The sequence below is a fragment of the Scophthalmus maximus genome, chromosome 2 (genome assembly GCF_022379125.1).
Source record: "Scophthalmus maximus strain ysfricsl-2021 chromosome 2, ASM2237912v1, whole genome shotgun sequence".
Lineage (NCBI taxonomy): Eukaryota > Metazoa > Chordata > Actinopteri > Pleuronectiformes > Scophthalmidae > Scophthalmus > Scophthalmus maximus.
In genome coordinates this window covers 4,734,680-4,761,852 of record NC_061516.1, presented here as the reverse complement: position 1 = coordinate 4,761,852, position 27,173 = coordinate 4,734,680, and the positions used below count along the sequence as shown (strand labels likewise).

Sequence of the window (27,173 nt, the reverse complement as noted above, 5' to 3'; positions counted from 1 at the left end):
GCTGAAGCCGCTGAGCAGTCGATGCATAACCAGGTAGACCAGGGGTCTCATTTATAAAACTGTAGGACGTAGGATCCTTACTAAAAGTGTACGTGCGCCAAAAAGCCGAAAATGGCGTACGCTGAAAAATATTTAGACTTATAAAACCGTGCGTACGCACACCTGTGCGCAATTCTCCCTATATAAATCACAGATCACCTTCAAGTGTGCGTACGTGAATCTGCCTCATATCCCGCCCTGTACACGCCCATTTTAACCATAAATAGTCAATGCAAATCACATCATGAATGCTGATCCGTATATTAATGACCCTGGCATCCAATTGTTCTTTCGTTCCGACCGGTGAGAGAAAAAAAAAACACCTCACTTCTCAGACACTGACATAGACTCGCCTGTAGGGAGGGGGACGCCTGGAAAACAGCGTTATTCGGTGCCACAGCAGCGGATCACTAATAAAAAGAAGCAGTGCGAGAGGCGACGTGTTGCTGCGGCTGTCAACCATCAGTGGGACAGAGTGGACAGTGGGAAGAATTAGAAAAAGTGGTCCGATCTGAAGTTTCCCTACATCTTTCTACTCCTTCACAAACATGTATTTAATTTGTGTTGCTTGAGTTTTATTTTAAATGTGCAACATAAAGAATCTCATTCATTCAAGGTGGAGGCAAAGAGGAACGTGTCCGCATCGACCCCCCCCGCACTCTCTCCCTCACGGGGTCAGTGAGCAGCGAGGGTCCGATAAAAAACAGAGTTGCAGTAGTGAATTTGCAGTCTGTCTAAATGCTGCAGTTTCTCAGGGCAAAGGGGAAGTGTCTCTGTGTTGTGCCGCTGTTGAGGAAGTAAAAGCAGTTGGTCACAGGAGCGAGAAAAAAGAATTGCGAGCGTGAGGCGTCAACCGCTCTTCTCCATACAGTCTATGCTCTTCCCACATTTACTTTCTACAATGTGACTTCAGTTCACGACCTCAGCGTCTGTGTCGCTTATTCCCCTTGTGTCCCGAATGTGCGTACGCCGTACGCAAAGTTCAAAGTTTGCTTACGGTGCGCACATTCTCCCGTCAAGTTTGTTTTTTTATAGATCACAAACCTTTGCGTGGGAAGTGTACGTACGCACGTTTCCAGACCCGTTTTGTGCGTGAGCCACGTTTATAAATGAGACCCCAGGGCACTGGAAAGAAAGATACAGTAATGCAGTCATTACCTGCGGCTGGTCTTTTTCCCTCGCTCCTCTTCGCCTGGCTCGGTCGCGTTTTCTGTGCCTTTTCCTTTCTTTAGCTTTTGACTGACGAGTTCCCTCATCTTCTCCTTCCTGTCCGGGTCATACTCTTCATCTGCGTCCATGTCTTCTTCGGCATCACCGTCGACCTCCTCGTCGTCCTTCTGGAAGAACACATTGAAACTCGCAATCTGATAAAAGCGACTCTGGGGGAAATTCTCCTCTCAACATAATCATTGTCTGATTTACCTCAGCTGGATCTCCAGGTGTCCCTTTCTTTTTCTTCCTGTTGAAGAAGGAGTATAAAATAATGTTTAAAATGACAAATCAAAGATTATGTAATCATTAAATTAATTTGTTTTTACATACTTATCAACTGCTGGAACAGAGCTCAGCCTTGGATCATCTTTCAGAAGGTCATGGCTGCTTTTGCTTTTTCCCTTTAATGTCTGACAAAACATAAAAAAATTGTTGAGCTGCAACATTTTTTTTATATCAATGCAACCTCAATTTCTGACAAAATAAACAAACAAAAACACAAACCATTAATTTAAATAAATAAAAAAAGGCTTGTAAGGTACAGACTCCTCATTCTAAACGACTGTGGGTGAGTATATACACTATAATTAATTCAAAGCATTTTACAATGATTCTTCTTGCATTAGAAATGTACACGTCTCTCTAACAATAACGATGAGAATCTCCACAGACATCTCACTGTCACCAGATCTTTTGTCCCCCATCGCCAACACCATCTTTTGCCAATATTTGAGATTAACAAAACCGAAGCTCGACTTGGTGGAAAATGTAAACTGAGGTAAAACTTATGACAAAATAAATATGCAAGCTTGATTTTTATTAACTCACTTTACTTTTACTGCCCATGTCCTGCACCAACAACAATTTAAGCAAATGAAATAAGATATATATCATTTTAATGTTTTATGTTGTAAAAATTGATAAAGAAACAACTGATTAAGAAAACACTGGAATATCCGACCATTGAATTTGTTTCGATTCATTCAGTAATGATATTACTCAAGACACATCCGGTAGTTGTGACTGACTGTCACGAGGGTCAATGCCAGAGGTGGCCGATGTTTCAATGATGCGTCTGACAGACACGTTTTGTAAGTTCAGTACCTGGCTGACTTGATTCACCATCTCCTCTTCCTCTTCAGCTTCCTCTCCAAATGACAACAGACTGAAGTTCCTACGAAAAACAAAAAATACTGGTGTGACCGAAGCATCAATTACAACAATACTTGGACAAAGATTACATTTAGACTTGCGTCTAAGAACAGTTGGCTTTTTTCATCTTATACTCCAAAGTGGCTCAATTCTGTGACTTCTGTGACGAATTCTTAATGACGACACACTTTCTGTTGAGACATTCTTTAAAGTTCACTGGAAACTAAACATGTGATCCAGCAATTATTATCAATATTACCTGTTGTCAATCTTTATAGAGGACGGCGCCCGGAAACCAGATGTCGTATCGAGTGAAAATTATTTTTAGAAAATTTACAAATTATCCTATATGGCGGATAGTGATACTGACAACAAGGTTTTTGACTGAAATACAGTTGTTTGTTGTTAGAGGCAGAAAGAAAGATGAAGTCTGAGCACTCACTTTGTGGCTTTGGACTGTGATTTCTTTCCCTCCTCTTTGTCTTTATCCTTTTTTCCTTTTTTAGTTTCACGAGGTACAATGTCATCAAAAGGAGAATGAAGCACCTTGAAAAGACAAAAAAATATCACAGACACTGAAAGGAAGAAGTTGAAAGGATAAAAAGAAAGAAGATGAAAGTTTAAAAAATAAAAAAATACCTCGGCTGTTTTTATTTTGTGGGGATTTAGAGGTCTTTCCTCGTGGTCACATTCAACTTCTGTTAATCTGAGCAAATTATAAACCGTATCTCCTGTGACCTGCAGGAATGTTGGGAAATAAAACTTCATGGTCAATAATTGTACAACAACCCAAAGCAGTTAAAAGATGCATTACATGAATGTTGCTTGGGACTTAACACATAGGAAACATTTATGTCAATGGCTATAGGTCTTTAGATATACCTTGCCGAATATGGTGTGTTTATTGTTGAGCTCGTCTGCACGTGCCAAGGTGAAGAAAAACTGACTGCCATTATCATGTGGTCCAGCATTTGCCATGGCAACCAAACCTCTTCGAATGAAACGCAATCTGGAGTGAAATTCATCCTGAAAGTTCAAAAAAAGAAGCAGGTATTGCACTGTAAGTCTGTGAGTGTGGAAGCTTGATGTGTGAAGTGGGATTTATACTCATGACTTTGTAAGAAATAACATTCATTTTACAGAATAATATATTTAAAAAAAATGAACGGAGAAGTAGTCTGACCTTGAATGGCCGACCGTAGATGGATTCGCCACCGGTCCCTGTTCCTGTGGGATCGCCACCTTGAACAATGAATTCCTGCACCACTCTGTGGAATATGGTGCCATCATAGTAGCCTAGAGGACAGAGAGGTTTTAATTTCAAAGGCATGTGAATTTTGCAAAACTACCCTCATCATTACAAAAGAGTATCCTGAAAAGTAAACATGATTTGTGATTAACTGATCAATTAATTAAGTATCATTAATTGCTGGTATAAATCTGGGGAATTGATTTAGTCAGTGTACAGCTGGAATTTCAGGATTTCTTGAAACTTATTATGGTCTTAAAAGTTGTATGAAAATGTTTAACACAAAATATAAATCCAGATTGTAAAACATTAATGTTTCCCTTTAAGAACTGTGGCCCTGATGTTCAGGACGCCGTGGCAACAACTGCACACTCTACTGTAATTTCAGATGTCAACACATTGGCATCTTTAGTCGAAATAGTTGGCACCATCATCTCCAGGAAATTCTAAGGATACGACTGATAACTCACGATTGACTTTACTCCACATTCAACATGACCCATGTGTGGCTGTATAAAATCTGACCTATCAAACTAGGAAGAGCAGGTTTGACTTGCTGACGGATTTTGGTATGGTTTTACAGTATGTTATAAAGTGCAGTCATCATTTACTTATGTTTACCTTCCATGCAGAGTTGCACAAAGTTCCTGCATGCTTTGGGAGCCTCCTTGGACCACAACTCAATGTCAATATCGCCTGCCGTGGTCTTCAACAGGACCTGAGAAATGATCACGAGGGGGGAAATAAGTTGGCAGATTCAATTGCAAAGTATTTTCCCATTTACATCTGGCATGCAAGGAAAAAAATGTACATTCCACGTGTAACCGTTTTAAATGTTGAATGGGCTGTGACACATTTGCAACTTTCGAAACTGGAGGCGTGGAACACTCATATGTATATATATATATATATATATATATATGTATATATATATATATATATATATATATATATATATATATACTGCTGCATTTGTATATTGATCGCAGCAACGAAGCCAAGCGATGCCAAACGTACTGAGCGCAATGAGTCGTAACACTGACGTACACGTTGAAGGCCTTCGGAGAAAATGCGGATCAAAGACAACTATTAAAGTTCAAATTGAAGTCGCGCTCACCTTCCCATTCGTTGGCGGCTCTTGAATGTAAATATTGCTCATTCTGACACCACGGTTGTGGTTTGCGTTGAAGCGAGAAAAATGTTGCTTTCTTATACAGAATCTTGTGAACAATGAAAAACAAGACTTGTGGATAATTTGTTAAATTAGCTTGGGTTACAACTGACACACATCACACTTTTCTGTCCACAGCCATCTTGGCTAGTAATGTGAGCTGTTGTTTATCCCTGAGAACCTGGTGTGGGGGGGGGGGTCTCAATGAAAACAATTAAAATATAATGTGTATTTTATTTCTTTAAAACAATAAACATCCAAAAAACATATCAATAAATTAGTTTTGCAGATTGAGTAAGTGACTCATTCATGGGTGTATCAATTTGAAAAGATTTTGCTCACAGGAAAGCCCGAAGTAATATCACAGACTCCCCCAGACTTGACGATTGGTTTGATCCAATGTTCCACGCTAACAAACCCTCAGAAACAACCAGGTACATATGTTCCACAACAGCGCGTTGGTAAAACTCGGATACCGACATTCTTTCAGTAGCCTTAAAGGGTACAAATAAATAGCAGACAAAATAATGTATGGGTTCTCAGAAATTACGGCAGGACAATAAGAAGGAATCTTCAAAACAAACAGAGCGAATTCAGTAGTGCATGCGTCGGGCGGAAGTACCGGTACTGGCGTAGGACCGTGCTAAAAGATCTGGAGCAATGGCGGAGTCGGAAAACAATGTGGACTTGAAACGAAAAGCAGATGAAAATGAGGATGGGGACGGAAATGGAGAAGAGGATGAATGGGTCGGACCTATGCCGACCGAAGCCACGAAAGCCAAGAAAAGGAAAGGTTGGTTTTTGGTAGTTGATCATCTCCTTACTTTATCGCTCCTATGAAACTCCCGCTAAACGAAGCTAGGTGATGCTAACCAGAGCCTCGCTGGCCCTTTGAACATCTTTGTTACTTGTAGTTTTGGAATATGAGCGCGTCTACCTGGACAACCTGCCTTCAGCTGCGGCGTACGAGAGGAGCTACATGCACAGGGACGTCATCACGCACTTAGTATGCTCCAAGTAAGTCGTTCTTCTGTGAACTTGTCCTTTAGCCTTGTGGTAAAAGTATGCACAGCATCTCCTTAAACTGTCCTCAAATACTTAAAAATAAAAGACATGTATTTAAAATGAACAATAGTATCATCTGTAATGTGTAATTTAGTATTCGGTTCATTATGCAGGAACTCTCCTTGAAAGTGTTGTATTATAAATGCTGCAGCAATGTGTACCAGTGGCTAATTGGCTATGGGCTATTTAGTATTTAAGCCTTGAAGAACTGACTTTCATTCAAAAGTGTTTATGAACTCGTGTCCATAAAGGGATTTTCTATTATTGTCGTTTTACTATTTGCACCCACTACAGTGTTTCACAAAACTAACAAATAGTTGGAGGTGAATTTGGCCTCAATTGAAAGTGGAGAAGAACTGCCAGCTTCAGCCGGACCTAACAATCGTCCTATACCGTAGTTGTTATTACTTAATTTAAATTTATGTGAAGACCCTGTCTGCCTCAAACTCAATCACAGCCCTTTAGAGACAAATTCAATTCATCAGTCAATAGTCAAAGTCTCATCACAGTGTAACACATATATACAGGGAGAGGACGGGAAGTCAAGTCACTTTTATTTATATTGCCCAAGATTTCAAATGTTCCTTAAAGGGCTTCCCGTGTTCTTTGTCCCTGAATCTCAAGAGTAAATTTCTCTCCTTTTCAGGACGGACTTCGTTATCACAGCCAGCCAGGACGGCCATGTCAAGTTCTGGAAGAAGAAGGAGGAGGAGGGGATAGAGTTTGTCAAACACTTTCGAAGTCATCTCGGTATGAACAGAATAGATGGCACGGCAATATGCCGTAGGGAAAGGAAGCCTGTTAACCCGTGTTTTGGTTCAGTGTTTGCAGATTCCTCCGTGTACTCAAACATAAAAAGTTCTGTATGATATGATGAGTGATGACATCATTGTTGCATTGTCCCCAGGCGTGATAGAGAGCATTGCAGTCAGTGCTGAAGGGGCTCTTCTCTGCTCTGTCGGAGATGATCAGGCCATGAAAGTGTTTGATGTTGTCAACTTTGACATGATCAATATGCTGAAGTTGGGGTGAGTCTAAATAAAAACACATGTAAAATGTAGGTTTAATGTGTACACACGAATGGCAGGACAACAATGCAGTGACTCATCTTTGCTAATGCTACATGATTTTTTTTCTCTTCTTCTCTTGTCTGTGTAGCTTTCAACCAGGCCAGAGTGAGTGGATCTATAATCCCGGGGATGCCATTTCCACAGTGGCCTGCTCCGAAAAATCCACGGGGAAGATCTTTGTCTATGACGGACGGGGGAGCAACGAGCCCCTCCATGTGTTTGACAAAATGCACTCCTCGCCGCTGTCCCAAATCCGCCTGAATCCCAAATTTAGAGTAATCGTTTCTGCTGACAAAGCGGGAATGTTGGAATACTGGACTGGCCTCCCGAGTGAGTTCAAGTTCCCCAGACATGTGCATTGGGAATACAAAACAGACACAGACTTGTATGAATTTGCGAAACACAAAACCTATCCCACCAGCCTCGCATTTTCTTCCGATGGGAAGAAAATGGCCACCATTGCGTCCGACAGGAAAGTCCGGATCTTTCGCTTCCTAACAGGCAAACTGATGCGAGTGTTTGACGAATCGCTAACGGTAAGTTCTCACGTGTGTTTGGACCCCCCGTCTTTACTGACGTGGCGATTTCACTCGCTCAAAACACTTGCTCTGTGTGTTAGATGTTCACAGAGCTGCAGCAGATGAGGCAGCAGCTGCCTGACATGGAGTTTGGGCGGCGAATGGCTGTGGAGAGGGAACTGGAGAAAGTGGACGGTATCCGGTTGACAAATATCATCTTTGATGAGACCGGCCACTTTGTGCTCTACGGGACCATGCTGGGCATCAAGGTCATCAATGTTGAAACCAACAGGTATGAAGGTGGACAGTGAAAGATTCTGATGTATCTCGCTTCATGGCCAATTTAGTCAATTATGTTCTAAGCAAACGCCATTCTCAGTAAATGTGTGGCATTTTTTTTTTCAAGAGTGAAATATATTTGAAAGTGTAAAAGATTAGGTTTTCATTAAAAAAATAAGGGTTTTCTTTTGAGTGAATTTCATGTGATAGTCTGATTTGTTCTCAACACTTAAGTCATTTAGACTTTGTAATGCCGCTGAAGTTATTCTTTTGCCCACCTTGTTGTAAAGTACATAGTTAGGGTCAAATATGAAGTCATTTTTCCTGGTTCTCGTTCCACAGATGCGTGCGGATCCTCGGGAAGCTGGAGAACATTCGTGTGGTCCAGCTGAGTTTGTTCCAGGGCGTTGCGAAGGCCATCCAAGTGGCCCCCACTGTGGAAATGAAGGCATCTGACAATCCTGCCTTGGACAACGTCGAGCCGGACCCCACCATATTCTGCACGGCATTCAAGAAGAACCGCTTCTACATGGTGAGATGACATGACATTCGGTTCAAGATCATAAAACAAAATTTTTTCCTGTAAGTATCTACTGTATTTTAATGCATCTTTTTCACTTAAGTTCTCAAAAAGAGAACCAGAGGATACAAAGAGCGCCGACTCAGACAGGGACATCTTCAATGAGAAGCCTTCCAAGGAAGAGGTGATGGCTGCGACACAGGCCGAGGGACCCAAGAGGGTGTCGGACAGCGCCATCATCCACACCACCATGGGAGACATCCACATCAAGCTCTTCCCTGTAGAGTAGGTTTTCGGCACAGACATGATGGTTTTGTTCAAAAATTCTCTCTGAATTTTACAAGATATAAACAAAACATTGTCCTTTGCCTGTTATTAGATGCCCCAAAACTGTGGAGAACTTCTGCGTTCACAGCAGGAATGGCTACTACAATGGCCACATATTCCACAGAGTTATCAAGGCAAGTTTTCTCATCTTTTCATCAGGAAAAACCTGGTCGGATATCCGACTGCGTTGCCTGCCGTGTCTTCATCTTTGTCTCTCTCGTGCACACAGGGCTTCATGATCCAGACAGGAGACCCCACAGGCACAGGCATGGGAGGAGAGAGCATCTGGGGAGGAGAGTTTGAGGACGAGTTCCACGCAACTCTGAGACACGACCGCCCGTACACGCTCAGTATGGCGAACGGAGGCCCCGGCACCAACGGCTCACAGTTTTTCGTCACTGTTGTACCCACGGTAAGTTGTTTAGTAGTTCATAATAGCAAACACAAGGAAAGCCCCATATCAAACATGCACTCAAAGGAGAGATATGATGCGACGGTAGCCGAATGTCCGAGACAAAGGGAGCTCCTCTCCCCGACAGAAGACACTGCTCCTCAAAAAACGCAACGTCTAGTAATTAGTCCGGATGATGCTTCTGTAAGATGGTGACATCACCATATTACGGACGTGCATAAGGCATGTCTAGCTGTAAGTCTATCATGCCCCCAACAAAGCCGGGTAGAGCGAGAGAAATTCTTACTGGGCTTTATCGGGAGGGGGGGCCTTAATTACACAGGAGCTAACTCTGCTCAATTTTTTAAAATTTAAATGATTATTATTATTTGTTGTTTGTGTAATTCTGCTGACAAACTAACTACCGGACAAGGGCAAGAAACACATCCTCCTTGGCAGAGGTAAAAAAAAAACACCAAACATTTTACTGTCAAATTTCCACCAATCCTGCCAGTTACTTGCAGTGCCAATATCCAACATTACACATCACTTACATAAAAAGTAGATCTCAATTTTGGTTGTTTTTTTAGACTATTTTTTTTACACTCTTTAAACATAAGAGGGGACTCATGAAGCTTTGGGACGCCCCAGTGGGGTTATTATATTTAATGTACTATTTATTTCTTATCCTTGAGGCCAAATTGACCATATTTGCCACTCCACTGACATGTCAGAAATTTATCGCAATGTCCGTTAGCCGGTCAGGAGCAATTAATCACTGCTTGCTCCCCCCTGTACAATGCACGACGAAGCTGAAAATCGTCAGATTCTAAAAAGACTTGTATGAGTCAGAAATCGGGGCAAAAACGTCCTTAAAGTGCACAGTGTATGCCCGGTTTTAGAGATTCCATTTCTCCTGTTTTTATCATTTTTAATTTTTTTGAATTGCTTCATGTGCCACTGTTTTCTCTTCTGCAGCCTTGGCTCGACAACAAGCACACTGTGTTCGGACGGTGTACAAAAGGCATGGAGGCGGTCCAGAGGATCTCCAATGTCAAAGTCAACCCCAAGACTGACAAACCGTACGAAGACATCAGCATCATCAACATCACCATCAAGTGAATGCATGTCCTTGTCATGTCCTTATCATGTACAGTGATGTTGTTTTTTTACCACATTGAGTTATTAAAGGAGGCTTTCATTGCGATTGTTGTAAGGATTTGTTATTTAAAGTAGTTAATTGTTGAAGAGGTTTTCAGTCTGTTTCTAATTCTGCTCGAAGCGGGAGATTCCAGTGCCAATGAAAGAAAAAAAGAAGCAGCAGCCAGCCAGAAAAATAAGGTCAATTAGTTTATTTTACAGCAGAACATTATGAATAATTTACAAAAGCCATCTTCAAGTCCACTGGTAACAAAGGTTTCCGATGCGCATTGTGCTTCTACAATTCAAAAACAAATGGTAAGGCTTTTTCACACGTGCAGTTTTTGTTTTTTTTTAATTTGTATTTTTATACATAGATACAGGTAGTCAACATTACATAGCAATGAATAAAGATTAAATGAAAAACGCAGATGACTGTTCCTCAATAATAAGACAAGTGTCAGTGTTTGGTTTTTAACATTTCACTAAGTTTCACATTACACTGCAGAAGGCTGTAGATTAAAGGTGCACTGTACCGGTCTTGCTAAGTGCTCCACACGCATGTGCAGGACTCGTGTGAGATGCTTAATTGGGAATATTTTCACAAAACAGCTTTTCTTTGCAGTGAGTTAAGAGTCTACCACGTAACAGCAGAAAGTTCATTTGCTCCCAAAACGAAAGCTGGTGATGCAGCGGACGAGTGCGCCTGACAAATCCTGCGTGAGAGATACTCCACAAAACGGAGGCAGAATTCTCACCCCACCCCCCAACCCACTCCCACCCCGTCAAAGTAACATCCTTGTTCCTGCTCATAAATAAGTTCAGTAAACATAAGTTCGTAACACTACATTCAGACCAAAACTCTACTGGTGCGCCACGTCAAGACCAGCTGTGCCATTAAATAGGGTTCATACGGTTAAAAAAAATACACAAGCGCGCGCAACAACAAACCTCTGCAAAACACCGGCTGCTATTGCTTACATTGGATGACGAGGCTGCGCGAGAGCTCGGCCAACGTCTGAACACTTGATCTGATCGGTCCGTTCGAAAGCCATTGGAAGTCCTTGGGTCATTAGGATTGTGATCTCCCTTACCTGCAAATACGCTGGAACACTTTGAATAAAAGGGGCACAGCAGTTATTTGTCAGGAGCGTCTGAAAGTCTACTGAGGGAACTAAAGGTAAACGATACTATCATGGATATTACAACGTGGACGACTCTGCATTTAGTTGAGATTACCCGTCACGGTTGGTGGCCATGATGAGGAATGTGTGACATGGAATTTACAGATGCTGTCCGGACACAGGGAGCATTTCTAACCTTTTGACTGGACCGAAGTCGACTAGCATTATATGAAGGGTTAGATTGAAGAAAAAACTAATGTAACCAATGTGTTAGACTGTGTAAGATGCCTAAGAAGTGAAGCAGGGTGGGCGTTTGTAGTCGTAACTCGGGTTTCTGGCCTGGCGCGTTTATTTCTCTGTGGTTGGGGAGGTGCTGCATGTGGTGGGGCAGACCTTTAGATGGTTTACATCTTCTCATTAAATGAGCCTTGAGAGAGTATATACATCTTTGTTCTCTTTGGCCACAGTGCTGCACAAAAGGAGAACGATGATGATGATGACGACGACAGAAGGCTTAGAGCCAAAGGTGTCGTCTTAAAAGTGTCCATCTTAATGCTTTGGAGGTCGTAAGAGAACTGATTGGGAGAGCTCAGAGGCTGGGGGTTTGGGTTCGGCCATTAAGGGGAGAGTCAGTAAGGAGGGGGGAGTTGACTGACAAGTTAGGCTACGTCCAGGACACCAGCAGCCACCAGCTGTCTTGAGAGCCAATCCAGACCCTCGTGCAGGCCCATCCCGCTGCGGGCGTCGCAGCCCTGAATGTGCCAGCTCCTGCCACAGCACAGCTTGTGTAGGCTCAGCAGCTCCGTCATCTCCTCCACGGAGACGGCGCCCGGAACATCCTGCAATGAAGACAAACACAGATCAACTCTCGTCCCCGAGCTCCGGATGAGCCGGCGGATTCACAGGGAGATGGTACGTCCGCGTTTCCGGTACCTGCTTGTTTGCGAAGATGAGCAGCAAGGCGTCCCTCAGCTCCTTCTCCGTCAGTAGTTTGGCCAGCTCACTGTGGGCCTCCATGAGTCGGTCTCTGTGGCAGCTGTCGATCACGAACACCACCGCTGAACACCAACACGCACAGAGTTAAGGTCCAGTTTTAACTACCACATTTCATTAACCACCATCCAGTGGTAGAAAGCATTTAGTAGTTGAATTATTAAAGATGATACTGCATCTTTAATGGTGAAGAATTACAGGAAATTTTAAAAACCTAAATAAGATTTTTAATTTGGTGACGTCAGTCCACCACATTGGTTCAGACTGATATCTCCATAACTGTTGGATGGACTGCCACGGCATTTTGCACAGTCTTGAACCCCAAAGGACAAATCCCCCTGAGTTTTTCCTCTAGCGCCACCAGCAGGTCAAAGTTTTCCCTTATCTTGTGAAGTACCTCAAGATGCACTTGATTCAGCCCCTTGAATTTTGATACGGGCCCCGTTCAGACCTGGTGTTAACATCCGTCCTGTGTGATACGCAGTGCCAGGACGCTCTTTATTCACATGTAGCATGCACATCAGCTGGTATTAGCAAATACCTTTATTTGTCAAAAGTGCAGCTGTTTCTCTAAAATTATTTGTGATTCTGAATCTATCAGGAATAGAAAACACACAGTATCTATTTTCAGAGACACCTGGCAGAAAATATGACCTTGGTGAATACAATAGAAAACAGCTTCAGTTGGTGCATTTTCAAATTCACTATGAATGTAGAGTTTGAAAGTAATAGACCTTTTCTCTATGTAAACAAACGCTGCTTTATTTCTGTGCTGACTGTGAGCTGGAGCCCTACTTACTGAAAAGCTGACACACCCAGACCAAACTACATGCTTCAGCATGATCAAAATCGAATAGTATATTGTGTAAAAAAACCAAAACGTCACGTGTCGAGTTCACTAAAAGTTTAAACGAGTGCACTTTGCAAAGGAGAACTTTATAGTCTGCCAAAATGTGTCTAGAGTCAAAAGGGATCTTTGTTTTTCATGTGCTAGATGCTGCACAGTATGTTGAATTGTGTTAAGAGTTTGTAAAGAGCAGCCTGTACCTTGAGTGTTGAGATAGTAGTGTTTCCAGAGCGGTCGGAGCTTATGCTTTCCTCCCACATCCCAGATGGTGAATTTCAAGTTCTTATATTCAACTGTCTCCACGTTGAAACCTTGACAAAATGAGGGAAAAGCAGCTTTGTTTGAGACAATACTGAGGAGATTTAAAATGAAACAATCACCTCACATTTGTAGATAAGTGGACCGATAAATATTCATCACAATGCAAATGCACTCACCGATAGTTGGGATGGGTTGCATGAACTCGTCTCGTTTCAGCTTGAAGAGGATGGTGGTTTTTCCAGCTCCATCGAGCCCAAGGGTCACCACACGGATCTCCATCTTTGGACCAATGTGGACCCGGTTGTCCTGAAAACATTTTTTTGGTTTGACTGGGTTGTTGTTCATGCTCCTTCACATTAAACAGGAGTTCTGTGCAGATGGATCCAGGGAGGTAATTATGAGTGGGGACGGCGTGTACCTTAGTGAAGGTGACGGGGATGCCGGCGTCCAGCTGAATGTGATCTGCCAGCTCAGTGAACTGGTGCTGCTGCTTCTGTAGGGTCTCCAGCAAACAGTTGATCTCCTGCTTTGCCAGCACGACTCTGCAGTCGTCCTGCGACAGAAATGGAAAGAGCAAACGTCCAAACGCTGTACTGTATTGATGCAGGGGGTGGGGGGTCAAGGTTTTTAAATATGTTGTGCACACACCAGACACGGTATGATAGCCAAAAGCATGTCTGGATCTAGGACCTGAACCCAACCTCACCACCTACTTTAGTTTTTAAGAACCATTTCTGTTTTTACTTTTTCCATGGCGTTAGCGATAGCCTCTTCTTTATGACCCCCAAAAAGTTGGCATACCATTTAAGGGAAATAAAAACTTGTAGGTGAATTATTAACTGAAAGACCAAAGCCATAGTCGTAAATTGACGATAATGCTGCTGATAAGATAAGACAGGCCGGGCTAATGATAAATTCTAGTCTGGGTACAGAGACAGATTCAGATACTTAATATTTCAGTAATGCACATGATTGATATGCATCCTCCGGTGCATATGTGTATGTGTGTTTGAGAGAGAGAGAGATGAGGAGGAGGACTGGTGGACCTGCACATCAGGACTCTACAACGTCCTCAGACTGTAGCACAGAGGGTTTATCGTGCTTCCTACCTGCTGCAGGGTTTTCTCACAGTGCAGGCAGGCGGTGGAAACCTGCGACAGCAGGATGGTCATGTCCTCCTGCTGCTGCCTCAGCCAGATCAGCCTCTCCCTGACATGAGCGTCCACCACGCTCAGCGCCATCTCCTCCTGCCGACACAGAGTCTCATGGAGGTCGGCGAAGTAAGCCCGGACGCAGGAGCGCGCGCTCTCCGCCGTGCCTGGGACCTGACGGAGACGCAGGGAAAAAAACACGTTAGCTCCGTAAAGGAGGGCGCGTTCGTTCCTGTTTTAGAAGAGGTCTTCGGTCATATCTCACGTGTTCGGTGTGTGCCATGCCCACTCCATCCTCAACTATTTGCTCGCCGCCTTCTATTTGCTGCACGATGCCCACCAGCTTCCTCGAGTAGTCGGACACCTCGTCTGTGAAGGTGCGGATGCAGTGGGCCATGTCCAAAATGGATGCGCGGATCTGATTCGCTTCAGCCTCTAGAACGGCGTGCTGAAAAGAGAGCTGAAGATGAGGACGTCTCCTTAGGTGATTAATTATATAAGATCTGAGAATGTTTTTAACTACCTTGTGTCCCTGGTGCTTGCCGTACTCCTTACACACACAGCACATGAGAGGCCCCGGCTGACAGGGCTCTTCCAGGCAGACAAACTCGATGGCGTGGACCTGATGCTGCGGGCACAGAGTCTTCTCGTGAGGCTTGTCAGCCAGCGGCACCCGACGGTGTTTGGCCAGAGTGCGAGTGGAGTGGGTGAGCTGGGAGCACTCGGCACACAGGTGGGTGGCGCACACAGTGCAGTACACCGAGGCCGTGTGGCTCTCATCCTCGTCACACCGTATTATGCACTGGTTGAAAAGAAAGAATTTGTGAATGGAAGGGGAAGCAGGAGTGAATGTCATACACAAAGCTTTCAGAGCCCTAGGTAAAGTTTTCTTACTTCTCCCATGCCCTTCAGAGCATCCTCCGCCATTCCGGACTGGTTGGAGGCTCCATTCTGGAGTCGCTCCAACAGTTCGAGCAGAGCAAAGTTCTTCTTCAGCCCCCAAACTCCAGAGTCCCCTATACAAAACAAAACAATACACTTTAAAGGCAGAAAAGGACTACTTTGTTTTATCTAAGAATTTAGCAATCTTCTTTTGTGCAGAGTTGCTCTTTTGTCCACCGTGGACAGGAATTTAATAAACACATTTCCAACATTGTCTCGTCAGACCATCAAAACCACCGACTACAAGCTCCTGTCTGGATTTCCTGGTGTTTTCCAGCACAATTCTGTTGATTCGGAGGAAAATGCGTGCAGACTTTTATGCTTCCGTGATGCATGAAAATGTTAGAAAACATGCCGATGACAGCGCGACTCAACTGGCTTCAGCTGTCAAATGTTATTTCCATCCAACCAGGATCCTTGAGTCACCTTGTGATCAACCTCGGCTGGATGAGCCCGCTGCAGTTCCTGCTCTGTGACTTTGCTGTGAAGCCAAAAGATGCAAACACCCTGCAGATCCCTAGTATTGCTCTGTGGTGTGGGACGACGAGTCACCGAGAGATGCACTACACATCCTCCAGACGTTCGACAGACAAACAGTCTCAGACTGTGGATCGGCGGAGAAGCAGAATCCATTTCATTGAGCCTGATATGTCGCTGTAATGCTTGTATGATTTAATACTTTTCACCACAATATTGAAACAACAGGTCAAGATGACCCAGTTCAACGTGAAAGGTGCTTAAAGATGCAGGCATTTCAGACAGGACGGATGTGAATATGTTTTTGTGTTACTATAGTAAAAGGAAAAATACTGTTTCTCACCCAGCTCAGTGACCTGTCTGTCGAAGGGGCAGCGGACCGCTCTGCCATGAAGGGGCAACCGGGTGAGACAATCGTGGCACACCGTGTGGCCGCAGAGCAAAAGACGAGGAACCTTGTCCCCCTGGAGAGAGAAGACGTCCTCGCACACGCCGCACTCAAGCACCTGTGAATGAATACACAACCTGGTTAGATTCTAGAGAAAAAATCTCTGTATGTGTGAGTCCGTCACTGCTACGGAGGCAAATTTCAAATCAGAGGAGAGGGAATGTTTTTTAAAAGCTGGCACTGATTTCACAGCCCTTACCAGGACCCAGAGAGGATAATGGAGAGTCAATAAGGGTATTGTTGGGGTGTTTTTGAAAGATATCGCACAAGTTGTGTGCTGGTTGGATAGTTTGAATGGCTGCGGAGAGTCCGGTAAGAAGAACTCTGGGTTTGCAGAGAATGGTTCCAATCGCCGGGCCCTGTCGTGATGAAGAGGTCCTTTATTATTCATTAAAGTGTCTGTATGTGGTTTCCCAGAAACTGTGCTCGCCTTCCCGGCCCGGCTTGTACCCCTCAAATGTGGTCAAGCAACTCTGCGTCACGCCAACTGCGCCCGCCATAATTCAAAAAGGTTCACTGGTCCGTTAAATTCAATGAGATCACAGGAGTGTGTGGCTTTGATAGTTGCATTGATCGGGATTGCGTGATCGGAGTTCATCTAATGATTATCAAGAATTGAGAATATTGTAACTACTCAGAAATAATATTTACAGGCCAGCAGTCAGCTCTGAATCACATCATATATAGACGGAAGACAACTGTCCAAATACACCTGCTGCCAAATATAAACACAAACAGAAAGTGTGCACAGAGAGATTTTTGTATTTTTTTTGTATTTTTTTTTTTTACAGCCTCCCCCAAATTCACAATGAATTTGAACTTCTGAAAGGTCATTTGATGGATTCACTCATATCAACCATCGACTGATCACCTTGACTCATATCCCTCCTTGGTCACTGCTCTTATCTGTGATCATATATATATATATATATATATATATATATATATATATATATATATATATATATATATATATATATATATATATATATATAAGGATAGCATGTCGCTGTTTTAAGAGAAGCGGGTTCCAACTCGCATGCACACCGGGCAGTGACTTCTAGAATCGGTCACGTTGCTGCGAGGAGCTGCAGTGAACCAGCGATGGTGATGAACCCCCGGCGCTGCCAGCGGATCGCTCGGATCGTGCCAGCCCTCGCGATTTGCGCCGCATGAATCTGGATAATATTGACGATGAAATATGCGAGCAGCGGTCGTCTTCACAGTACATGTTGTGCACATGGCTGTGATCGGATGGGGGGGGAAGTATATAAATATATAAATATATACCGCCGCCAACGCAGCAGCGTTCAACCAAAATCAGAAGCCACGAATGCAGTCTGCTGTCGACTCATCGAGTCCCCGACAAAATGAATAAAACAACACAACCACTGCAAACAAGATGTAGTAAAGAAAAGAAGTGGCAACATTCCAACCTTGACCGTGTTTCCACTCGCCCCCCTCCCGTGTCGGATGCAGTGCTCCATCGTCGCTGCTGCGCCCTGCTTGTTTACTCCTGCTGCGGCAGCGGCCATTCTTGGACGACAGCGCAGCGGCGGACCGAGCAGGGGCGAGAGGACGATCCCGCGGCGACTTCCGGTTTCGCTCTTTACGCACCATTGGCATACAACGCCGTCCTGTCGCCTAGTTTCTCCCACAGTAGTACAATGCACTCCACGGTGGTGTCACGTGTTAAGTATATTCGTATGTTACTGACAGTGTGGTGGGAATTCAGCGAGAAACATTTAGACACTTTCTTTAATCCGCATGTGCAATGCAACGGAAGAGACATAGTTCCCCTAAGTTAAATCCAGCAGCCTACAAAACTGAATGAATAAATAAATACATATGCTAAAATAATAACGGAATTGAGGACGAATTACAACCACTCGAAGGAATTGTGTAGTTATGAGGCAACTGTAACCAAACACAATTTCCTATTTGCATCAATAAAGTATATCTGCGATTCAGATTTGTGTGCACTATAAGTCCCACAATGCAGCACGGTTGTGACGTAATCTTCGCGCGCCACTGGCTCTTGCAAGAGAGCGGAAGCTTACCGCCGCTAATTTGACGGTAAGTTTAAAATCTGTATTCCTTTGAATAAGTGTTTATTTTAACTATATTGTGCTCTGTTGCTAAAATGTTTGATAATATTTGTAGAGGAGCTTGAAATTACCCACGTATTACGAGGGCAGCTCACTGTTGATGTTTTTAAAAAAAAAAATGACGCCTCTATTTACACAGGTTTATTTCTATGATATGTTACTGTACCTTATGTATTCTCATTCATCCCAACCATGCCCCCGCCCCTCAGGTTCCCATCACTGATGTCTCAACAACCACAACAAACGCTGCCCTCAGCCCCAGACTCCCCAGCACTGGTGGTCACCTCCAATGTGCAGAAATATGCCATGAAGAAGAAGAAAGTGCTCAGCGCCGAGGAAACGGAGCTGTTTGAGCTGACCCAGGCTGCGGGCATCACTGTTGACCAAGAGGTCTTCAAGTAAGCATCCTGACTGTTAGACCCCTGGCTGTTGTGTATATATATGGAGGAGTAACCAGGAGGAAAGGCTGCTGTCTGCTCCTCATGCCCCCCTTTCTCGTCTCCCTCAGGATCATAGTGGACCTGTTGAAGATGAACGTGGCTCCCCAGGCAGTCTTCCAGACTCTGAAGGCGATGTGTGCAGGCCAGAGAGTGGCCGACAGCTGCGGCGGAGAGTCGGCGTCGGCCGCCACCCACACCACCGGCATCGGCTCCGCGCCTACAGAGGCCAGAGGTCAGTGTCTGCGGAGTGTGGGCAATGGTGGTTAACTGACTGGATTGCAGCCAGAAAGCTCAGATTTAACACTCACACAGATATATTTTTTTCAGTATTTTGGCCTGTTAGATCGCTGCTTGAAACTGCAGAGCCCCTGATCCAGGCTCGTATACCGCAGTCCTGTGTAAATATCTGCCAGAGATGGGGACATTTAAATCATAGATCCACTCATGAAAAGGGGCGAATGTTGAAAATGGGATCTGAATGTGACAATTTTCTAGATTGCAGAAAATGTTCTTAGGTACCTAATAATGTGAAAACATCATCCAGGAGTAAAGTAACAAAAAACACGATGTATAGCGATATAGGGTGAGGTATGTTATTTTTCATTAAACTCACTACCAACCAAGTAAGATGAGATGGCTTCCTCTTGAGTGTGGCTCTGCAGCAGATCCATTTTGCGAGTTGATTATTATTACTATTATTTTATTCACATATATTAGATTTATTTGAATTAAACTTATAGAATCTATTTACATGTTTAGACAAATTAACTTGGTAACAAACCGCTGCAAAGCGAAAACTTTGATAATTTAGTTAAATTGCTGGCGTGTGGTTTCAGTGCTGCCAGCAGTAATACCATTCTATCACACTATATAACTATATCACTACTGATAACCTATATCATAATAATAATAATAATAATAATACATTTCATTTATAGAGCACTTTTCATTGCTAAAAGCAATCCCATGTTATCATATAGGGGAATTATCCTCTTCTTTCCATTTCTTATATATATATATATATATATATATATTTTTTTTTTTATTATTTTTTTATTATTTTATCCATCAATTATGGCTATTTTTCCATATGGAAGGGAATTCATCCTCACAGATGATGGTAAAATGAACCTCCATCTTGTTTTTGTTAAAGGATTAGTATACTCAATATGTTGGAAATGGAACATTGATGTAACATTTACATTAATTTCGCAGAACCTTACTCACCCAGGCCGAGCCTCTAGAGCACCACACAGAGCTATGAATGAATAAACCCTGCTTTACTTACTGCACATGAACGCCCCATCGAATAATCGATATTGTTGGTCTCAAAGTTACAGGTAATGGTAGACCCAACCATTTTCGGTCCTATTGAAGTTCCATATCTAAACTAGGGACCAAATTGGCTGAAACGCCACTATACATGTGCGTGCGTGTGCGTGTGTGCGTGTGCGTGCGTGTGTGCGTGCGTGTGTGTGTGTGTGCGTGTGTGTGTGTGTGCGTCTGTGTGTGTGTGCGCGTGTGTGTGCGCGTGCGTGTGCGCGTGCGTGTGCGTGTGTGTGCGTGCGTGTGCGTGTGTGTGCGTGTGTGTGCGTGCGTGTGTGCGTGTGTGCGTGTGTGCGTGTGCGCGTGTGCGCGTGCGTGTGTGCGTGTGTGTGCGTGTGTGTGTGTGTGTGTGTGTGTGTGTGTGTGTGTGTGTGTGTGTGTGTGTGTGTGTGTGTGTGTGTGTGTGTGTGTGTGTGTGTGTGTGTGTGTGTGTGTGTAGAGCTAACACAACGTAAGACAGGTCGCAAATTTTTTGTTCCTGATGAACTTTTCCTCTCACTTTGCTTTGTTATTCTCCCTGTGCTCTTTGCTTCTCCCGTCTCTCTCTAAGTGTGTGACATGTTCACATTCCTCCACTGAAGTACTGTACGTACTACAGCAGAGGTTCTCGTCCTTCACTCTGCGTCGACTAATCCCCCTCAACAACTAAACTCTCTCTTCACTTTTCCCCGTAATGAGCTTTTGCACTTGAATGACGGTGTCCAAGGGTGTACTGTAGAGGGTCTGATAAGCTGATCATCACTGTGTGCACATCACTTTGCTTTCCAATTTCCTTTCTATCCCCCAAGAATTCAGTTTTTTTTTCTGTTGTTCTCTTGTTTCCTGAAGAAGAGGACTCTTTGGTCTCTGGAAAGAGCCCTAAGCCTCCCGCTGCTCCCCCCTCAGCGTCTGGCCCCAGAGCCACAAGGGTCAACACTAAGATTGTGGTCTACGGTCCCCAAGACTCTAGCGCTCCTCACTCTCAAGGTCCCCCCTGGTGCACTGTGTCACACACCTCCATCTGTCGCATGCCTTTTAAAATTTTTGATAAATGTATCTGTTATCTTTGTTTGCCTGAAATTAGAGACAGGATTGTGCCAAAACTCCCCGCTGTGCGTGTCCCATTTCATGACTTTGTAGAGTGGAGACTGTGTTTATGCATGGCCGTGGGTTTGGGGGTGTGTGTGTGTACATGCATGAGTGTGTGGACTACAATGATAGAGCTGGACATTTTCACTGCACATTTGATTTTTGAAGTTGAAAAGGAATCCTACTGCACCGGGTAATGTTTGAAATCTGATCATTGTAAGGAGTCAGACTTTTTTGTTACCTATGATTCTGAGCTGATTAACAAATTCAAAACATTGTAAATGCTATGGTTCGGCCTCACCAAATATGCCGGCCACCAGAATGGAAAATCGAGAATTCAAAGCACATCTCAGTTTGAGAAACTGCCTGTCCGTGACTGTATGTTGCATTTGATAATCTTCTGGGGATGAAGGACCTTGACATGGTGAATAATACAGTTCAGGCCATAAGTATTTGGACAGCTACACATCTCTTTCTTCTTCAGGCTCTGGGCTTCAGTTTGAAATTAGATAATGGACATGACATTGAAGCTACGATAAGATTAACTTTTATTGATCCCCGTAGTTGAAATTCAAAAGTGACACAGCAGCACCTAAGTGTAGCATCACTGTGGAAAGTGTAATAATAAAATAGAATAGCAACAGAGTCTAAGGTAAATAAGATAAAATAGAAATAATTATGTGCAATGTAGCTGTCATGCAATTAAAAAAAGAAAAGAAAATCAAATGGTTGAGCAGTTGGGATTTGGATTACATAGAGTTCTTAGACTGTGGGTGCTGGGGCACAAATGAGCCTCCTAGGCGCTTTGAGGCTCGTGGCTGGACGAGCTCCTGAGCTGCCTCAGTTCAGCACAGAGGGGATGTGAGGGGTCGTCCATGACCACTCTCAGCTTTCCTCTCATCCTCTTCTCTTTCACTGCCTCCACACTGTGCAGTTCCATCCCCACCACAGAGCTGCCCCCACAGAGATATTGATTTGAAAAAAAAAATACGATATCAGCTGTTGTTTTTGAATTAAAAGTCTATTTTTGACTTGGAATATGAATTCCAAATTGAAAAATTTTAATTTCCTAATGTGAAATTGGAAAATTCCTTAAGATTCCCACTTTCACTCCAAACCAGCTCGACATTACCTATTGGATGTAGATGTGTTAAGTCTCCCGAGACCCACGGAGTAATCACAGTTCATGACTGCAAAAAAGCACTCACTGGTCCGTGCTGTGCTCAGATGTGCAGTGTAGATGTGTTAGGAAGTTGAAACCATTTGCTCTCATCTCGTATCATAATTTTTCCCCCGTTTATATTCTTTCCCTTGTCATCGTCCTTTACATTTTACATGTTAATTGGAACATACTGTATGAAAAGCTCAACCTCTGCCTCATCCTACATCTGTGTTTTTTTGTTTTTTTGTCAGCAGTGCGCAGTAAAGCTGGAGCGAGCCACAGTGAGAAGAGCAGAGAGGCTTCCGGCCAGCGAGTGCAGCGGCAGTCCAGCGCCACCAGGGGACAGAAGACCAAGAGCTCCGGCAGCAGTAGCTCCTCCTCTCAGATAAACTCCACATAAGATGCAGGTCGACGTGAGACCATTTGTAAATATGTACTTGTCTTTGCATTTAACTTATCTTTATGTTTTATTGTATGACTGGTTCACCTAAATAACAGAAAACAAATTCATGGATTTATTTGCATGGGGTCTGCTGCCTCTATGCAATGGAGGTGAATGGAATTTTTTTTACAGTGTAGAAAATTAAAAATGGGATAACCAGATTACCCTGATTAATCCACACATGTCTATATGAACTTTTTTTTTTCTGGTTCATCATAGTACAAGATAAAACCAGTCAGAGTGATGTTTGTGAAGAGCCACAGATATCTGAGGACATGGGAGGATAAAATGAACGCAACATACATTACTAGATAAGATACCAAGGATGTTAAGTGAGAAAATATGGAACTTTTTTTTTTATATTCTAGTATACACATGTAGCCTTGTAGCATTCAGCAGAAACAAAGTTGTTTTTTTTATACTGGAAAATATTCAATGTGCAGCTTTTTTATAGTACAATGAACCTCAAATAAATCCAACAACGATAAACTAAAATGTTTAAATGGTATTCTTTTTTTTACCATAAGTTTTATGTGTCCCTTAAATATCTCCTCCAGACAAGTTTAATAGTAACTCGTGTCTGATGTGACGGTGTGAAAACAATGACACTGTGAAAAGGGGGGTTACTTCCAATGAGCCTACAGGAAATCATGGTACTATTATAGCGAGTTTCAGCTCGTTGTGTGTCTGTCCCAACCACAGCGTCACTGGGGTTTTCTCTCACACTCGCCCCTCATTACGCCGTTTTCTGCAGCTGTTTCCAGCGATAAATCTCTTAAAAACCCACTTACACATCTGCTCAGTCTTTAATGTTCGCAGCTGGTTTGTTCTACGTCTGAAGCGGCTTCTGAACCAGTTGCGATGTCACCCAATCCTGCAGGTACACCCACCCGTCTGCTTCACTCAGATTTGAGGTGAGAATTTAGAAACAACCCCCCCCCCCCCCCCCCCTTCAGCAGATGAATGTTACATAATCAAACTCTTTGTATATAATGTTGCACTGTTATTCTGCGCAGCCAAGGGTAAAGTAATACTAAGTAAAATACTTTGTTGCGCGGATGGGATCTAAACAGTGAGTGGAAATCACTCGAATCCCTTTGACCTTAGGTCAAATTTCGGTCAGTGATCGCTGTGGCACTGAAACCTTAGTTGTCTGCATCAAAGGTATGTCATGAGTTAAAGTCACGTCATGACTGATGCCCTATCTGCTCATGAAGATTTTCAACGGAGACTTGTCTTCTTTTTTTTTTGAGATAATCAAAAATGGGATTCTATACTATGAATTCTTCTTGAATCTTAATCTAGCTGTTACACCATATTCTCTCAGGTTGGCCAACACTCTCTCTCCTCTTCGGCACTGAACGAGTTCAGCCGTTCCGTCTTTCTCTTCTTGAATCGCTGCTAATACACTCAGAACCTTGAGGAAGGCGGGTTACTCTGTGATGGAGATGAGACATAGATTTGTAAGTGTCACTTTCAAGAATGCTCACTTCTATCGATCTTGCTCTCTTACTGTCACCGTCGTATTGATTCTTTTTTTCTCCTTTTCTTTTCTGTCCCATGATGGTGAAAAGGAAGTGCAGAAGAGACAACAACCGAGCACTTAATTACTATCACCATAATAATGCCAGGTACTTTCTCCCTTCGCTCTCAAGCGGCCTCAGTTCTTTGTGTCACTGACTCCACAAATGTTTGAGACTTTATGCAGATTTGTCAGCTGCACATGCATGCCTGCCAATTTCCTGCTCTGCCACATCCTAAAGGTTTACATCTGGTGACTGTAGAGGTCACCGAAGGTCACTGTCATGTTCATGAAACCAGTATCCTGCTAGAAGTCGCCGTTATAAGACGGTGAACTGTGGACGTGAAGGGGTAAACATGGTCAGTAACTATACTCCAATAGACTGTGACATTCAAACCATGATTTGTCTGTATTAAAGGGGCAGTGCTGATTCTGAAGCAAAACACGGTTGTAAAAAATCTGCTAATATTTCCTTGCGGCCCTCTAGCTGTCGGTTCTGTGTGCGAACCGTTTTTTTTCTTCCGCCTCAGCCCAGGCTCTGTTAATCGAAAACCCCCAAAATGGTGCAGACCGCACCACACAACACTGCGACTGCAGTTTGTAAACATCACTCGTCGTCGACACGTGCCAGCGGGTGGCGCTGCATCGCCGCGGCTTGACTCCGGATTCTGCCTCTGCCATCTGCAGCCTCTGCGGAATCCGGATTTCATCAGACCAGGCTACGTTTCTCAGTCTGCATCTGTCCAGTGTTGGGGAGTGTGTGTCCCTGCGGCCTCAGGGTTGCTGTTTCTCGGCTCACACAGCAGTGGAACCTGACGCGGTCCGTGACCAAACGCCTCGATGGTGTTCACGCGTTGTTCATCCTCACATGCTTCTCTGCTCACCGCAGTTATGAGGAGAGGTCATCTGAGCTACCACCGTCTTCCTTTCAGATCCAGCCAGTGTGACCGTTCTCCTTCGAGCTCTCTCGTCGGAACACAACTGACGCTCCCTGGATGTTGCAGCTTCGGAAACACTCCAGCCCACCTGACAGCAGCAATCACGCCGCAGTCAAGGTCAATGAGATCAATGAGATTTCATGCATTACACCGCCGCCTCACCATTGGCTGATTTTATAATTGCCTGAATAAGCGGGGGTAGGTGTTCCCAACAAAGCGTATTTTTTAAAAAAGTTTTGGGAATTTGATGCTGGTGCCTCTGTTGTTCTGTGACGTTCTCACTTCTATCACACGGGGGCAGTAGAAGCACACAATAATTAAGGTCGTCACCCAGTGTGCCCAAGTCCTTTTTTTTCTTCTTCTTCTTTTCCCCCCAACCTTTCCAGAATCCTGATTGGTATCGTCAGTGAAAGTGAATGTTAAAACGGAGGCGTCCTGTACGCGTTTGGTTGACTGTGTGTATTTCAGACAAAGCATCTCCTCAAACAGACTAAACCTCAGAGATGATGCAGGGACAGCGGGGAGATGGTGGGTGTGTGTGTGTGTGTGTGTGTGTGTGTGTGTGTGGCAGGCAGGCAGGCAGGCTGCAGGGCTTTATGTAGCCGCAGGTCTTTTATGTGGCCGTTTGTCCTGTTTATATGTTCCTGCCTCTCCTCGCCTCTCCTCTGCGCTCTGCATTGATGGCATCGTGCCTGTAATTGATGGCACCATATTGCTGTGGTGTAGCAGGTTTAATGGGGCTTGACAGAGCAAGGGAAAGCAGCATGCAACCAGGGAGGGGAACTTAACCCTTTCACACACCGCCCCACCCTCCACTCCGTGTCCCTCGCCTTTCTCCAACGCCGCCCTCGCCTGTTTTCCCGGTCCCTGCGCCCCCCCCCCCTGCTGCAAATCAACGCACGCAAACTCAAATGAGAATACAAATAGGCCCCTCTGCGATTAGCTTGTTTACGATTCCTACTGTTATCACTGGTCATGCTGATGGCATTTTGGTTCATGATCAAGGCAGCTGCAGACACCCCTCTGACTCCACTTCTGGAAATAAATACTCAGCAGCTGTTAGTGCTCTCCACTGTTTTTGCTCGGAGGAACCTAAATGTGTTTGACAAAGGTAAACGGCTGGGAATTTATTCCTCCAAACTTGCCGCCAGACTCTGCTCCCTGATGTGACCCATAGGGGCCAGTGTGGATCCAAGATTCGGAACGCGGCCTTCCACCACCCTGGATTTCCATAGGCATCCGGGGCCCGGCTTCTGATTTGGATGTGTTCATTTTGTTATGAGGGAATCTCATACCCAGACTCTTCCAGTAAATGGGGAGCGTTATCCCTCACTCAGATGCACCGCACATGTGAATTGGTGCCGGCGCGTGTACACACTATATGCACCATTAATCAATGGAGACGATGCAACGATGCCATTGTGTGCGAGGCAGGGCGAACAGCACAGTGAAGAATGAGCCAGTCAGAGCTGTTGGCAAATCATTAATGTAAGGTGTTGGTCTAAACCAAGTTCTCACACTCTCTCTGTGCAAGCTGTTCCCAGGTGACAAAAAACTGGGGAGAGACACTATTTTAAGAGCCGATATCACACCTCTCTTTCTGGCTCTTTTTTTTTTTTCTTTTTACCCCCATCACTTATATTCCCTCCTGAATTTCTTCCTCTGCGAGAGCTCTCGGTTGGGGGTGTGGAGGAATATCATCCAGTTTCCCTTCTCTTCTCTCCCCTTTCTCCCGGGTATCATCCCTCTCCTGTGAACTCTTGGTCCACATTTCTCTCTAAATTTATGGGC

General features: G+C 44.0%; 4 protein-coding genes across 8 annotated transcripts in view; 2 read left to right on the top strand and 2 right to left on the bottom strand.

Annotated features, from left to right (window-relative positions):
* The window catches only part of cwc27 (CWC27 spliceosome associated cyclophilin), a 29,777-nt gene extending 24,794 nt beyond the window's left edge, over positions 1-4,983 (bottom strand). Inside the window, exons 1-10 of one of the 2 annotated variants that reach the window (XM_035624286.2) lie at positions 4,770-4,983; positions 4,274-4,370; positions 3,587-3,699; positions 3,286-3,429; positions 3,043-3,141; positions 2,846-2,949; positions 2,356-2,425; positions 1,582-1,661; positions 1,462-1,498; positions 1,198-1,376 (exon numbers count right to left, since the gene is read on the bottom strand). In XM_035624286.2, the coding sequence (XP_035480179.1) occupies positions 1,198-1,376; positions 1,462-1,498; positions 1,582-1,661; positions 2,356-2,425; positions 2,846-2,949; positions 3,043-3,141; positions 3,286-3,429; positions 3,587-3,699; positions 4,274-4,370; positions 4,770-4,811 (965 nt within the window). In that variant the 5' untranslated portion in view covers positions 4,812-4,983. The remainder of the gene's footprint in view (positions 1-1,197; positions 1,377-1,461; positions 1,499-1,581; positions 1,662-2,355; positions 2,426-2,845; positions 2,950-3,042; positions 3,142-3,285; positions 3,430-3,586; positions 3,700-4,273; positions 4,371-4,769) is intronic. The other variant, XM_035624287.2, reaches the window with a different exon arrangement.
* Positions 4,984-5,268: 285 nt separating this feature from the next.
* On the top strand, positions 5,269-10,200 carry ppwd1 (peptidylprolyl isomerase domain and WD repeat containing 1). The gene is made up of 11 exons (XM_035624283.2): positions 5,269-5,616; positions 5,738-5,840; positions 6,535-6,638; positions 6,796-6,916; positions 7,047-7,494; positions 7,578-7,768; positions 8,098-8,287; positions 8,379-8,560; positions 8,655-8,736; positions 8,832-9,014; positions 9,972-10,200. The coding sequence occupies exons 1-11, from the start codon at positions 5,484-5,486 to the stop codon at positions 10,113-10,115; spliced, it is 1,881 nt and encodes a 626-aa protein (XP_035480176.1). The 5' UTR covers positions 5,269-5,483; the 3' UTR covers positions 10,116-10,200.
* Positions 10,201-10,330: 130 nt separating this feature from the next.
* Positions 10,331-18,171, bottom strand: trim23 (tripartite motif containing 23). Of its 2 annotated transcripts, none has more exons than XM_035624285.2 (11): positions 17,813-18,171; positions 16,272-16,434; positions 15,404-15,525; positions 15,033-15,311; positions 14,775-14,957; positions 14,468-14,683; positions 13,777-13,911; positions 13,535-13,664; positions 13,298-13,408; positions 12,191-12,315; positions 10,331-12,096 (listed from the first exon to the last, which is right to left on the bottom strand). In XM_035624285.2, exons 1-11 carry the CDS (start codon positions 17,909-17,911, stop codon positions 11,917-11,919), a joined length of 1,743 nt encoding a protein of 580 aa, XP_035480178.2. In that variant the 5' UTR covers positions 17,912-18,171; the 3' UTR covers positions 10,331-11,916. The 2 variants fall into 2 exon arrangements, with proteins under 2 accessions (XP_035480178.2, XP_035480177.1); XM_035624284.2 differs by lacking the exon at positions 17,813-18,171 and adding an exon at positions 16,576-17,202.
* Positions 18,172-18,303: 132 nt separating this feature from the next.
* mzt2b (mitotic spindle organizing protein 2B) lies at positions 18,304-23,417 on the top strand. 3 transcript variants are annotated; one of them, XM_035624289.2, is made up of 5 exons: positions 18,304-18,452; positions 18,694-18,882; positions 18,993-19,156; positions 21,079-21,216; positions 22,732-23,417. In XM_035624289.2, the coding sequence occupies exons 2-5, from the start codon at positions 18,707-18,709 to the stop codon at positions 22,878-22,880; spliced, it is 627 nt and encodes a 208-aa protein (XP_035480182.1). In that variant the 5' UTR covers positions 18,304-18,452; positions 18,694-18,706; the 3' UTR covers positions 22,881-23,417. The 3 variants fall into 3 exon arrangements, with proteins under 3 accessions (XP_035480182.1, XP_035480183.1, XP_035480184.1); XM_035624290.2 differs by having other exon boundaries at positions 18,305-18,452; positions 22,735-23,417; XM_035624291.2 differs by lacking the exon at positions 21,079-21,216 and having other exon boundaries at positions 18,306-18,452; positions 22,735-23,417.
* Positions 23,418-27,173: the final 3,756 nt, after the last annotated feature.

Bases quoted from the DNA above. Each gene is read 5' to 3' on its own strand.
- ppwd1 (XM_035624283.2), top strand. From the start codon at position 5,484: ATGGCGGAGTCGGAAAACAATGTGGACTTGAAACGAAAAGCAGATGAA. The intron at 6,639-6,795 runs GTATGAACAGAA...CATTGTCCCCAG, and splicing joins ACACTTTCGAAGTCATCTCG to GCGTGATAGAGAGCATTGCA. The intron at 8,737-8,831 runs GCAAGTTTTCTC...TCGTGCACACAG, and splicing joins TATTCCACAGAGTTATCAAG to GGCTTCATGATCCAGACAGG.
- trim23 (XM_035624284.2), bottom strand. From the start codon at position 16,767: ATGAATAATAAAGGACCTCTTCATCACGACAGGGCCCGGCGATTGGAA. The intron at 13,409-13,534 runs GTGAGTGCATTT...CATTTTGTCAAG, and splicing joins GCAACCCATCCCAACTATCG to GTTTCAACGTGGAGACAGTT. The intron at 12,097-12,190 runs GTACCGGAAACG...TCTTCATTGCAG, and splicing joins TCATCTTCGCAAACAAGCAG to GATGTTCCGGGCGCCGTCTC.
- mzt2b (XM_035624289.2), top strand. From the start codon at position 18,707: ATGTCTCAACAACCACAACAAACGCTGCCCTCAGCCCCAGACTCCCCA. The intron at 18,883-18,992 runs GTAAGCATCCTG...CGTCTCCCTCAG, and splicing joins GTTGACCAAGAGGTCTTCAA to GATCATAGTGGACCTGTTGA. The intron at 19,157-21,078 runs GTCAGTGTCTGC...TGTTTCCTGAAG, and splicing joins CGCGCCTACAGAGGCCAGAG to AAGAGGACTCTTTGGTCTCT.